At 43.6% G+C, this 13,080-nt stretch overlaps 1 protein-coding gene across 3 annotated transcripts in view; it reads left to right on the top strand.

Annotated features, from left to right (window-relative positions):
• arhgef4 (Rho guanine nucleotide exchange factor (GEF) 4) overlaps positions 1-13,080 on the top strand; it is a 377,437-nt gene that overhangs the window by 113,561 nt on the left and 250,796 nt on the right. The window contains exon 1 of one of the 3 annotated variants that reach the window (XM_049565770.1): positions 4,711-4,906. The exons of the other annotated variants lie outside the window; for them this stretch is intronic. Coding sequence (XP_049421727.1) covers positions 4,819-4,906 — 88 coding nt within the window. The 5' untranslated portion in view covers positions 4,711-4,818. Of the gene's footprint in view, positions 1-4,710; positions 4,907-13,080 lie in introns of those variants that run through there. 3 annotated transcript variants of the gene reach the window in all.

The following is a 13,080-nucleotide window of genomic DNA, read 5'->3' on the forward strand; positions in this document are numbered from 1 at the left end:
AGCCTGCAGCAGCCTGCCCTCGCAGCTGCAGGTGGCAGATTCTGGCGTAGGTATCTGGCGTTCTGGTCCAGATGAGTGATGACTGAGTGGAAGGTGGTTGATATTGCATCCTCTGTGGAGCAGTTGGGGCGATAAGCAAACTGAAGAGGGTCAAATGATGCAGGGAGGCAGGCTGTGATGTGTGGTTTGACGAGACGTTCAAAACACTTTGTCACTATTGGTGTAAGTGCGATAGGGCGGTAGTCATTCAGACAGGATACAACTGCTTTTTTGGCAACTGGAACGATGGTGGATGTTTTGAAGCATCTGGGGATGGTGGCCTGAGTGAGAGAGATGTTGAAAATATCAGTCAGGACATCTGCCAGCTCGCCAGCACAGGCTCTGAGGACACGTCCCGGGATGTTGTCCGGACCTGCCACTTTTCGTGGGTTGACCCTGGTTAGGGTCCTCCTCCATGTGTCTGCTGTGCTGATGGTGGGGAAGGTCCAGCCCTTCCTCTGATTGTCAGATTTGATGCTTCAAAACGTGCAAAGAAGTTGTTGAGCCTTGTCTGGAAAAGTAGCATCGTCGTCGTCGTCGTCGTCGTCATCGACCCCCTGCCTGGATTTGTAATTTGTCAGAGCTTGAACTCCCTGCCACATCCGTCTCGTGTTTCCTGTGTCACAGAGGCAGTCCCGGATTTTCTCTGCATAGGTGCGTTTCGCAGCTTTAATCCCTTTTGAGAGCACCTGCCTGGCTGAGCAGAGAGCAGCCTTCTCCCCCACCCTGAAGGCTCTGTCCCAGGCTGTCAGCAGCGAGCACCTCTGTAGTCATCCAGGTGACTACAGTCTCCCCCAACTACAACAAAGCTGTCCAGGTGTTAAGTCACAAGCTCACTGATAGCGTCATGCAGCTCACCAAGTGCCTCGTAAGCATTAGCTTTAGCATTAGCACTGGGAGCTATGTAAACAGCGGCTGCTATCACGTTGGTGAATTCCCTCGGCAGGTAGAATGGCTCCGCTAACTGAAAGCAGTGTTTAGCAGCTAACGTGGCATTAACACACCAGTCCTTGTTGATATAGATACACAGCCCCCCGCCTCGGCTCTTACTGGAGCTAGCTGCCACTCTGTCTGCCTGGAACGGTGTCAATCCCTCCAGCTGAATGGCCACGTCTGGGATGTTGTTGTGAAGCCATGTCTCCGAGAAAACGAACACACAGCAATCTCTCCACTCGCTGCAGGTGTCTCTTAGCAAGCGTAGCTCATCCAGCTTGTTGTTGAGGGAGCGAACATTAGAGAGCAGGAGCGACGGTACTGCTGGTCTGGAGGGGTTAGCCTTTAGCCTAGTGTGGATCCCGGCTCTCTTCCCCCTCCTTTGTTTGCGTTCGCACCGCTTGCACTTCCTCCTCTCGCGGGTGGCTGCCAACGTAGACACCGATAAAATTCCGTGCTGGCGTTGTATGTCCAAATCACAACCAAGTGCCACAATTCTTGCAGCATGCTTTACCCTGATGTTTAGTAAAGTCTCTCGGCTGTAGGTTTTGCTACCTGAATGTCTTGGGTAGGCAGGACACTCAAAACTCTCACTCTTTTTTTTTTTTTTTTTTTTTTATTAGTGAAATTAGACTTCAGACAAGGTGACATAAGTGACAGATACAAGGTAACAAAAGGAACAAATACATTACACACTGTGGATAAACGTACAAACTGATAACAACAAAAAAACATACAAACTGACAGCAACATAGTACTTTCACATGATTATAGAAGTATAAGTGTGTGTGTGTGTGTGTGTGTGTGTGTGTGTGTGTGTATGTGTGTGTACTAAAAAGTTCCATAATGCTCTAATAATATCACATATCATATAATTAGTTAAATATAGCATAAATAATGTAACATGATATTGTAGAGAGAGAGAGAGGGAAAAAAGGAGTATTAACAATTAGAAATAAAATAAATAATATAATATAGTATAATATAATGTAACATAATGTATCATAGTATAATACAATACAAGATAATCCAATACAATACAATACAATATATAATATAATATAATATAATGTAATATAAGGAAAAGGTATAACATAATATAAGGTAATATATTACAAAACCCCATATATATCATACAATGTGTGACAACACAATACAACTATATCATAGTAGTCATGATAATGACCCCTTTAATGATAATTAATAGTTTATAACTTTATATCAATTTATATAGGGATAGCCATGGCAATGGCCATGGTACTGGGGGATGAGGTTGGACCCGGGCATCAGGGAGGCGAGTGAGCGGCCCCCCACCGGGCCCAGAGCAGCGCGACTGGGGGCCCCAGCAGGAGACAGGCGGAGCGGGCAGTGAAGGGAACCCCCCTCATCTCCCTCCTTTTTTTATTTATTTATTTGTTTGTTTCTTTTAATTAATTTAAATTAAATTTTACATCGTTTTCATTTTATTTCAGTTTTAAGGCGATCTAGCCTCGGGCCGCCCCCAGACCCAAAGGTGGTTGCTGGCCCGTGGCCGATCTAGCCTCTTGTGCTCTATCCTGTCTTGGACAACTCCCAGACCCTCAGGAGGGAGTCTGCCCGCTGGGGAGTGGCATTGTTGACTTTTTTTTTTTTTTTTTTTCCCCTTTAAATAGAATTTATTCTTATGACAGATGGAATGAGGAGGGTCCCTCCACCCCACCACTTCCCGCCCACCACAATAAGTAAAAAGCGAAAAAGTGAGAGACAAAAAAAATGAAAAAAACAAACAAAACAAAACCCAAAAAACAATATATGTCAATGTTTTATATTATTTATTGGTTAATGGAGATGTGCGTAGGCTGATATAATGTGGTTGAGAAAAATTAGAAATGGGTTCCAGGTTTCATTAAAGGCCGATATGTTATTTTTGTTTGAAGCTGCCATTTTCTCTATTGAAATGAATTCTTTAAGAAGGTTTGTCCAGTGGTTAATATGTAATGACTGTTTTGATTTCCAATTTAACAGAACTGTTTTCTTGGCGATGGTTAGAGATATGAGCAATGGGTTTTTGTATATGTTTGGAAGATTGATTTGTGTGATATCTCCGAGCAGGCAGAGAGATGGAGATGGTGGGATTCTGCAACTCAATATAGAGGAAAGTTTATTTGTGACTGATACCCAAAAAGTGTGAACTGGTTGGCATGTCCAGGTTGCGTGAAAGTAATCATCTGTGCTACCTAAAGTGCACTGTGAACAGGTGTCTGTGTCTGTTAAGCCCATTTTTAGCATTTTGTGTTGAGTGATGTGAGTCCTATGTAGTGTCTTATACTGTATAAGTTGTAAATTTGTGTTCTTCGTCATAGAAAAGGTATTTGTGCAGATTTGTGTCCAGAAGTCGGGGTTGGGAGAGATGGATAAATCATTTTCCCATTTTGATATTGGAACTGTTAGAGATTCATCTGAGTTGGATAAAAGTTTATAGAGCTTGGAAATTATTTTTTTTAAATCTGTAATTTTCTTAATTTCTTCACCTAGTTGGGGGGGCTTGAGTGGGTTATTGGTTATGTTAATTTTAGTTTTAATAATGAGTTTGAGCTGTTGATATTGGAAAATCTGATGTCTCCCAACCCTGTACTTCTGGACTAATGTATCAAATGTTATGAACTGATTATTTTCAAACAGATGATGTAGGTGAGTGATTCCTTTGTTTTGCCATGTGGAAAAGTGAATCGGAGTGTTGCCTAAGAGAAAATCGGGGTTGTGCCAAATTGGAGTGTGCCTACAGGGTGAAAGTGATGATCCTGAGATTTTGATGGCTTTCCACCAGGCTGTCAGAGTTGTAGAGATTACAGTATTTTTGAAAAGGTTAAAATTTTTAATCGATTGGGGCAAAAATGGTAGGTCTGTGATGGAGATGTTTTTACATTGTGATTGTTCTAAGTCTATCCATGAGTTACCGTGTTTGGGTTGATGAGTCCATTTGGCTAGATATTGTAATTGATTGGCTAAAAAGTATAGTGAAAAGTTTGGTGCTTCAAGGCCTCCTTGGGATTTTTTCTTCTGTAAAGTTGATAGTGATATTTTTGGTTTTTTATTTTTCCAGTAGAACTGATTGATGGAGGAGTTGACAGATTTGAACCATTGGTCTGTTGGGGTAGTGGGGAGCATAGAGAAGAGATAGTTGATTTGAGGTAGGGTTTTCATTTCAAAACTCTCACTCTCGCTGATCCCTGGAGGGGCCACTGTGTCCATGCGCACCGCCACGACATATTTGTGTATGCCTATTTCAGGAGGGAGTCTGTGTTCAAAGTTAAAAAGATAATATTTGAATATATAGGCTATACATCCTGTTTTCCTGTACTATTTCTACATTAATATATGGACCGTTTCATTGCTATTCTGTTGCTAGGGCAACAACTTTGGTCCCTGTTTACTTCCTGTCAGCTTCTGCATTAACATACATTCAAACAGGAAATACAAACGGACCCATTTAGGATGTTTATGTTGTCTGGTTTGAAATGGTCTGTAGCCATTTTTACCAGCTCAAGAAAAATACATTAAAGTGAGTAATTCATTTACAGTGTGTGTGTGTGTGTGTGTGTGTGTGTGTGTGTGTGTGTGTATGCGCGCACGCGCGTGTGTGTGTGGTGTTTTTGTTATGTTGATTTTTATATTGTATTTGTGTTCTAACACTGTGAATTCTTTGCAAAGGTGCTATAACGTTTATCATTGTTGCTGTTATTGTTATTATTAGCTGACAAGGCCAGTGTCAGCTGTGGAGTTGATGCAGAGGGACAGGATAATGCCAGTCACAGTGAGGAGGAGGAAGAAACAGATGAGGAGGGACAGGAGAAGGAGGAGGAGGAGATGGAAGAGGAGGTGGAGGAGAAGAAGGAAGAAGAGGAGGAGGAGAAGGAGGAAAGTGGAGCAGGAACCACCAAAAGAACAGTGCCAGGTACAGGTGCAGTGTGCAGGACTGGGTTGGCAATAGGTCTTTGCATAGAATTATATTATATTCAATACACTCTACTGACTGACTAATCTGTGTGTGTTGTGTTTAATATCATTAGATTGTTTTTATACTGCAAATAAAGTATTCGTGTTAAAATTACAGTTCCACTTGCGTCCGTTGTGCAATCGGAAAAAAGGCCTCTCCAAATCAAGCTCCCTGGCTGAATTTCAACCCCAGCCCGCCCCTGGGTGCAAACAATTCTGACGTTTAAGAACGTCATAAAAACTGACATATAATTTTCTTGGGATCTTTCTTAAGAACAAATTTAAGAAAAAACTTAGATCTAGTACTCAAAATCTTAACAGCGTATATTTATGTCTCTAGAATTACATGATCTATGAGTTGTGTGGACCATGGTCCTAGCGCTCCACTTTTTTGTCAAATTGTTTTCACATTTTGTAACCTTTTGCATTTCTAATGATTGATTATTTAATGCACCTGTCAAGCCAAAAATGCAGTCAGCGTCCTATTGCTTGCTTGTGCACGCTGTAGACACAAGCTCACCCACATGCTTGGCATCAGTCAGTAACAGTGATATACAGGAGAGTGACCATGATTGACCGGTATGGCGTTGATAGAATGCTGGAAAGTAAATTATAATCATATTTAGAATAACATAACTATTTAGACCATTGGCTCCATGATAGCTTGCTATATACAAATTACTTTTTCAACTGATGTTACGAAGCAACCAGCAGCAGATCCAGTCTGTGCAATGGCAGCTAAGTTGTAGCTAGCTGGGAAATTTTAGCTTAGGCTTTTCTCATTGGCCACCCCTGCCATGATTTGCTGCCGGCTAGTAGAAAGCAACTGTTATACACCTTGTTTGGAAGTGTTTTAAACATCATGTGCATGAATGAAAGCAGATTCAAAACAATACAACATAATAAATGGAGCAAAATTTATGTTTGTTCCTTATTTTGCTGCTCATTTATATCTGCTAGTTTAACATCTGATGTCAACCCAGTACAACATGTCAGTCTAATAGTGTTCTCTTTTTCCCCTCCAAAATCAGTTAAATAATAATAACAATAATAGTGTTATTAAGCAAAAAGTAAATAAATAAATATTTCAGTTAAACTTTTGATTCATTGTTTTGAAATTTAATTAAGTAGCTGCTTGCCTCGGCACTCCTGCATTCATCTGTGTACAGGATGAAGAGTAAAGGGGAAAGGACACATCCTTTAGGTGAACCACAGGAGTCTGATACACAGCCATTTGCAGAAACCCTCTGCTTCCTGTTAGTCAGGAAATCTGACAACCATAAAACAAGCTGGTGGGGCAGATTAAAAACACTGATTAGCCTCTTAATTAAAAGATGCGGCTGCATCGTATTAAAAGTTGAGGAAAATTCAGCAAATAAGAGCCTAGCATGGGCTTGGGGCTTCTCCAAGTGCTTGTAGAGGCAGTTCAGGATATAAAGCTTGGCGTCCTCCACACCTTTACCTTGGGTCCGTTTCACAAAGCAGGTTTAGTGAAAACTCTGAGTCTGTTTACCCTGAAATGAGGGAAACTCTGGGTTCAAACTCCAGCCCGTTTCAGAAAGAGAGGTAACTAAAGCTCGGTGTCAGTTACTATGGCAACTGACTCTTGTTAGGTTGAGCTAGGCTCTTGGTAGGCACACATTAGGCTACTTCCTTCTCATCTGGCTGGCTGGTTGTGGGCGGGGCTTATCAATTAACTCAGTGGTCCAGGTGTGATAATGAGCGTCTTCAGAGAGAGTGAGGGGGGACTGCACTACCGAGAGGCCTGGGGACAGCACCTGGGTTTTTCGCTCTGTGAACCTGACTGCCGACTACCTCCAGTTTTGTGTTTTGTTATCTGTTTTGACCAACCCTTTTATAAAAATCTGAACAATATCTGTCTGCCATGACATCGCCTGGGCTGGCCGCTCATGGGGAGCCTCGTCTGAGCTCGCTGCTGTTGCTGTTTAAGATAAGCCCCACACACAACCCCACCTCCAGCCAGCCATGTTTCCTCTCTGCAATGGGGGCTCGTCCGGGAGCTTTGTTAGCCATAGGTTACGTTAGCTAAACTTGATTAACAATAAGCTTTAGTTGGGAGAGTTTTATAGTGTTTAACATTTAGCTGTGTCACGTAGGCACTAGTTAGTGACATACAGGCATTTCCTTTTGTACACAGTGATACTTGGAGTTGTATTCAGCTCGTCAGAGAGTCACACGCTGAGAGGTTTAGTTTAGACAGGCGTGTGTATTCAGAGTGTGGACCAGCCACGCTGTATTGACAGTTGCAAAACGGGTGTCGGTGTGTCAGAGACTTGTCTTCAGTTAGGCTTAATGTCATATTTTGTATTAACACTGAACACGTATAGCGTTGTAGTTGTTACCCTTGTACTTTTGTGGCAATTCCTGTAACGTTTTGAGCAGTGGAAAGAGCTGGTCATTGTTATTTTGTGGAGGTGTGTTTAACCTATTAGTTGCCGAGGTGGCAGTTTGTGTGCTGGACAATGGGTTAAAATTGTTCTGTCGGCACAAAACTTCTGACAGGTTTTGGTGTTGCTTGTGACTCGTTGACTTTGAGCTGTGTAGCTGCGAAGTCTTCTTTGACTGTGGTGATAGCAATTTTGATTAGCCTGTTAGCTCTGTGTCTGCACTGTCGCTACAGCGGTAGCAATTAGCTTCTGTTAGCCCTGGGTTGGGTCTGTTGGCTGCTGTGGTAGCAGTTAGCTTCTGTTAACCCTGTGGGTGCTGCCGCTGTTAGCCGTGTGTATGTGTGTGTGCTGCTGCTGTTAGCCTTGTGTGTTAGCTGCTGCTGTTGTTAGCCCCGTGTTTGCTGCTGCTGTTAGCTTTGTATTTGCTGTTGGGGTAACAGCTAGCTTTATGAAATGGCTACGTTTCAAGTAAAGGAATTTTGTGAGACTGATTTTGGCTGTAGTGATTTGTGCAAACTTAAGAAGGACTAGTTGTTCTCAGTGGCTGAGTGCTATGAAGTAGAGGTTGATCTACAGCTCAAGAAAAGTGAGCTTGTTGAAGTACTTATAGAAGCCTTGCGGTTGCCAGATCCCATGCTGGGAAAGCAAGAAAGGGAGAAAGCACACCAAGATAAAGTAAGAGATCAAGAGCTTCAGTTTGAGCTGGCAAGGATTGCTCTAGAGCAAGAAAAAATAAAACAAACTGCACAAAATCTACAGAGGAAGCATGAAGCCCGATTTGATATTAGCAGTTGTTTGAGGTTGTTGCCCAAGTTCAATCAGGATGAAGTCGGATCTTTTTTTGACGCATTTGAAAAAATTGCTCAAGAGCTAGAGTGGCCACAGGAGAAGTGGACACTGCTTATCCAGAGTGTATTTGAAGGGAAGGCACAAGAGGCATATGCAGCGCTTGATCGCAACAACAGCAGGGACTATGACGTTGTAAAGAAAACAGTTTTAGCTGCATATGAGGTCGTTCCTGAAGCTTACAGGCAAAAGTTTAGATCACTCTGCCATAAGCCAGGTGAGACCCACCTGGATGTTGCAAGGCAGCAGGAAGTAACTTTTGACAGGTGGTTGGCAGCTTGTGAAGTCTATACATTTCAAGACTTGCGTCAGTTGATCTTGCTCGAACAGTTTACATCTAGTGTCCCAAGGCATATTGAGTCTCATTTAAATGACCATGAGATAAAGGACTGCCGAAAGGCAGCTATGGCGCTGATTCCTACGAACTAACCCACAAGGATATTCCTTGGAGAAGTAAGCTAGGGAGACAGGACAGGAAGTTTACCAGTGAGGCTGATGGCCCTGGAGACAGTGTGGCAAAGTCGAGCACAACAGTATTTTCCCCTCAAAATGTGAAAAAGCCTAACGGGCCACTTTCAGACAAAACCATGTCTAGAGGTGAGGTGCTTTGCCACTATTGTAAAAAGCCAGGTCACATGAAATCCAACTGCCATGCTCTGAAAAGAAAGGAAGGAAAACCAATTGCTCTGCTTGCAACTGAGCCCAAAGTCAGCCTTGTAGACCCAGTGGTCCCAACTCCCAAGCAGCCTCCTAAGGCCTATGCAGGTTTTGTTTCTGAAGGAGGTGTGGCCGTAAGCTTGGACACAAAAATGGTCCCTATATCTATTCTGAGAGACACGGGTGCCACTCGGTCCTTGCTCGTTTCTGGAGTTGTAGATTTATCACCCACCACCGAGTTGGGAGCTTCTACCCCAGTTAAGGGTGTGGGCGGTGGATTTGTTGGTGTTCCTCTGCATAAGGTTGTCTTGAAATCTAACCTTGTAAATGGTCCTGTGGTTGTTGCAGTTGTGCCCTCCCTGCCTGTTGATGGCATTGATTTTGTACTAGGTAACGATCTGGCTGGAACACAAGTCTGTGTAACACCTGTAGTAAGAACTGATACCTGTGAAGTGCCTGAAACATCTGTTCTAGAACAAGAACACCCTGAGGTTTTCACAGCATGTGTAGTGACACGGTCCCAGTCAAGTAAGCAGCAGCTTGAAGCCCAGGGTGTCCAGGAAGATTCTTCCATTGACTTAGCTGACACTTTCTTTGCGAAGGTTGCTGGTTTGGAGACAGCGACTCTGTTTTCACGAGAAACCCTTATTGGTGAAGAGAAGCAAGATTCTACGTTGGCTTCTGCCAGAAAGCAAGCTGGTAGCCTTGAGGACATTCAGGAAGTGGCAGAGGGGTTCTTTTGTCAGGATGGAGTTCTGATGAGGAAGTGGAGGCCTCCAGGCCATCCTGCAAATGAACATTGGACCACTGTGTCTCAGATTGTGTTGCCCCCTTTTTTAGACAGGAAGTGTTGCTCTTGGCTCATGAAACTGCCATGGCTGGTCACCTTGGCATACAAAAAACACAAAGAAGAAGAAGCTAATGCGCCACTTCTATTGGCCAAAATTGCATAAGGGTGTAGTTTCATTTTGCCGAAGTTGTCATGCCTGTCAGTTGGTAGGTAAGCCCAATCAAGTCATCCCAGTAGCGCCTCTGTGTTCTCCACCAAGAATGGAGGAACGTTTCTCTCGTGTCCTGACTGACTGTGTGGGTCCCCTGCCCAAAACAAAGAAAGGGAATGAGTATCTATTGACTGTCATGGATGTTGCCACTAGGTTTCCTGAAGCTGTGCCTTTAAGAAATATCAAGGCTAAGGTGATAGCCGAGGCTCTGCTTCAGTTCTTCTGTAGGGTTGGCCTTCCAGTTCAGGTTCAGCATGACCATGGGCCTAATTTTACTTCTGGATTGTTCCAGGAAGTCATGCATGAACTAGGGATCAAGCAGGTCATGTCCTCCGCCTACAATCCTCAGTCTCAAGGTGCCATTGAGCGCTACAATCAGACTCTCAAGACTGTGGTTAAAACATACACTGTGAACTGTCTGGGAGACTGGGATGTAGCCATGCCATTTTTGTTGTTTGCCATCAGGGATTCAGTGAATGAATCAATAGGGTTCAGTCCGTTTGAACTGGTGTATGGGCACGAAGTCAGAGGCCCTCTTAAGATGGCAAAAGAGAAATCGTTGGAGCCTAAGGAGGCAGGTGAGGTTTTGCAGTATGTGGCCGAGTTTAAAGACAGATTAAAAACTGCCTGTGAGCTGGCCCGTGATGAATTAGGAGTTGCTTAAAGAAAAACAAAAGTCCGTTATGACAAGAAAGCTGTCAAGCGTGTGTTCTCAGTTGGGTATAAGGTCTTGGTCTTGATGACTATGGTTGCTTCTCTTGGAGTGAAGTTTTGTGGTCCCTATACCATCCTAAAGAAAGTGAATGATCATAAGTATGTCATCAGCACTCCAGAACACAGACTGAAAACCAGACTCTGTCATGTTAATCTCCTCAAGCTGTTGAGCAAGATACTCCTGCTCAGGTGGCTTCAGTGACTCATGGTGATCAAGCAGAACTTGAAGTTGAAGAAGACAGTGAGGAGGATGAAGTCCCTCCTGTAGAACCAGTCAGGGCAAGGCTGAAAAACTCAGTGCTATGGCAGATCTCAGAGCTCAACTTTCTTACCTTACAAGTCAGCAGGTGAAGGATGTAGTTCAGTTGGTGGGGGAGCACATGGCATTGTTTAAAGATACACCAGGTCTTATTCATGTATTAACTCATGATGTTGAGACAGGAAATGCACCTCCTATTAAACATCACCCTTACAGCAAGTGGGCTAAGGTTAAGGAAGAGTTGGTTTATATGGAAGAGATAGGAGCCATTGAACAAGGCTCCAGTGAATGGAGTTCACCATTGGTAACTGTGCCGAAGCCTGACCAGTCTGTTCACCCTTGTATTGATTTTTTGCAAGGTTAATGGTGTCACAAAGTCTGATGCATACCCGATCCCCCGGTTAGAAGACTGCATCGACCGAATAGGTCATGCCCAATTTGTGTCCAAATTCGACCTGTTGAAGGGTTATTGGCAGGTTCCTTTAACAGAGAGAGCTCAGGATGTGTCGGCATTTGTAACCCCAGAGTTTATATCGGTGCCTAGTTCTTCCGTTTGGGATGAAAAATGCACCCGCCGCATTCCAAAGGTTGATGAACAAAGTGACAGCTGGGCTTAGTAATACTGTAACTTATCTGGTGGTGTATAGCTCTTCATGAGCAGACCATGTTGCAACTTGTTGAGCGGCTAGAAGTAGCGGGACTGGTGGTCTGGACTGGCCGAAATGTGAAACTGGGAAGGGTCAGGTGACGTATTTGGGACACCATGTTGGCAGAGGTTCAGTCATGACTAGAGCAGCTAAAGTGTAGGCCATACTAGATTTCCCAGCACCTCAGACTAAGCGGCAGCTGATGCACATTCTGGGGATGTGTGGATTTTACAGGAGGTTTGTACCGAATTTTGCTGCAGTAACAGAACCATTAACCAACTTGTTGAAGGAAGGTGTCAAATTTGCATGGTTACTGGAGTGTCAGAGCACTTTGGACATGGTGAAAGCCATTTTGTCCAGGGAACCTGTGTTGGTGGCACCTGACTTCTCAGCTCCATTTAAGCTTGCTGTAGATCAGAATCAGAATCAGAAATACTTTATTGATCCCCGAGGGGAAATTATTTATGTTACAGGTGCTCCTTGCAAGAGAGGAAAGATACGTGAAAATATAAGAAATTTAAACAATAGTATTTACAAATATATAGTTAAATAAACAGGAATTATTAACAAACATAAACGTAAATATATATATACAGTACAGGCCAAAAGTTTGGACACACCTTCTCATTCAATGCGTTTTCTTTATTTTCATGACTATTTACATTGTAGATTCTCACTGAAGGCATCAAAACTATGAATGAACACATGTGGAGTTATGTACTTAACAAAAAAGGTGAAATAACTGAAAACATGTTTTATATTCTAGTTTCTTCAAAATAGCCACCCTTTGCTCTGATTACTGCTTTGCACACTCTTGGCATTCTCTCCATGAGCTTCAAGAGGTAGTCACCTGAAATGGTTTTCCAACAGTCTTGAAGGAGTTCCCAGAGGTGTTTAGCATTTGTTGGCCCCTTTGCCTTCACTCTGCGGTCCAGCTCACCCCAAACCATCTCCATTGGGTTCAGGTCCGGTGACTGTGGAGGCCAGGTCATCTGCCGCAGCACTCCATCACTCTCCTTCTTGGTCAAATAGCCCTTACACAGCCTGGAGGTGTGTTTGGGGTCATTGTCCTGTTGAAAAATAAATGATCGTCCAACTAAACGCAATCCGGATGGGATGGCATGTCGCTGCAGGATGCTGTGGTAGCCATGCTGGTTCAGTGTGCCTTCAATTTTGAATAAATCCCCAACAGCGTCACCAGCAAAACACCCTCACACCATCACACCTCCTCCTCCATGCTTCACAGTGGGAACCAGGCATGTGGAATCCATCCGTTCACCTTTTCTGCGTCTCACAAAGACACGGCGGTTGGAACCAAAGATCTCAAATTTGGACTCATCAGACCAAAGCACAGATTTCCACTGGTCTAATGTCCATTCCTTGTGTTTCTTGGCCCAAACAAATCTCTTCTGCTTGTTGCCTCTCCTTAGCAGTGGTTTCCTAGCAGCTATTTGACCATGAAGGCCTGATTTGCGCAGTCTCCTCTTAACAGTTGTTCTAGAGATGGGTCTGCTGCTAGAACTCTGTGTGGCATTCATCTGGTCTCTGATCTGAGCTGCTGTTAACTTGCCATTTCTGAGGCTGGTGACTCGGATGAACTT

This window comes from Epinephelus fuscoguttatus, linkage group LG21 (genome assembly GCF_011397635.1).
Source record: "Epinephelus fuscoguttatus linkage group LG21, E.fuscoguttatus.final_Chr_v1".
Classification (NCBI taxonomy): Eukaryota; Metazoa; Chordata; class Actinopteri; order Perciformes; family Serranidae; genus Epinephelus; species Epinephelus fuscoguttatus.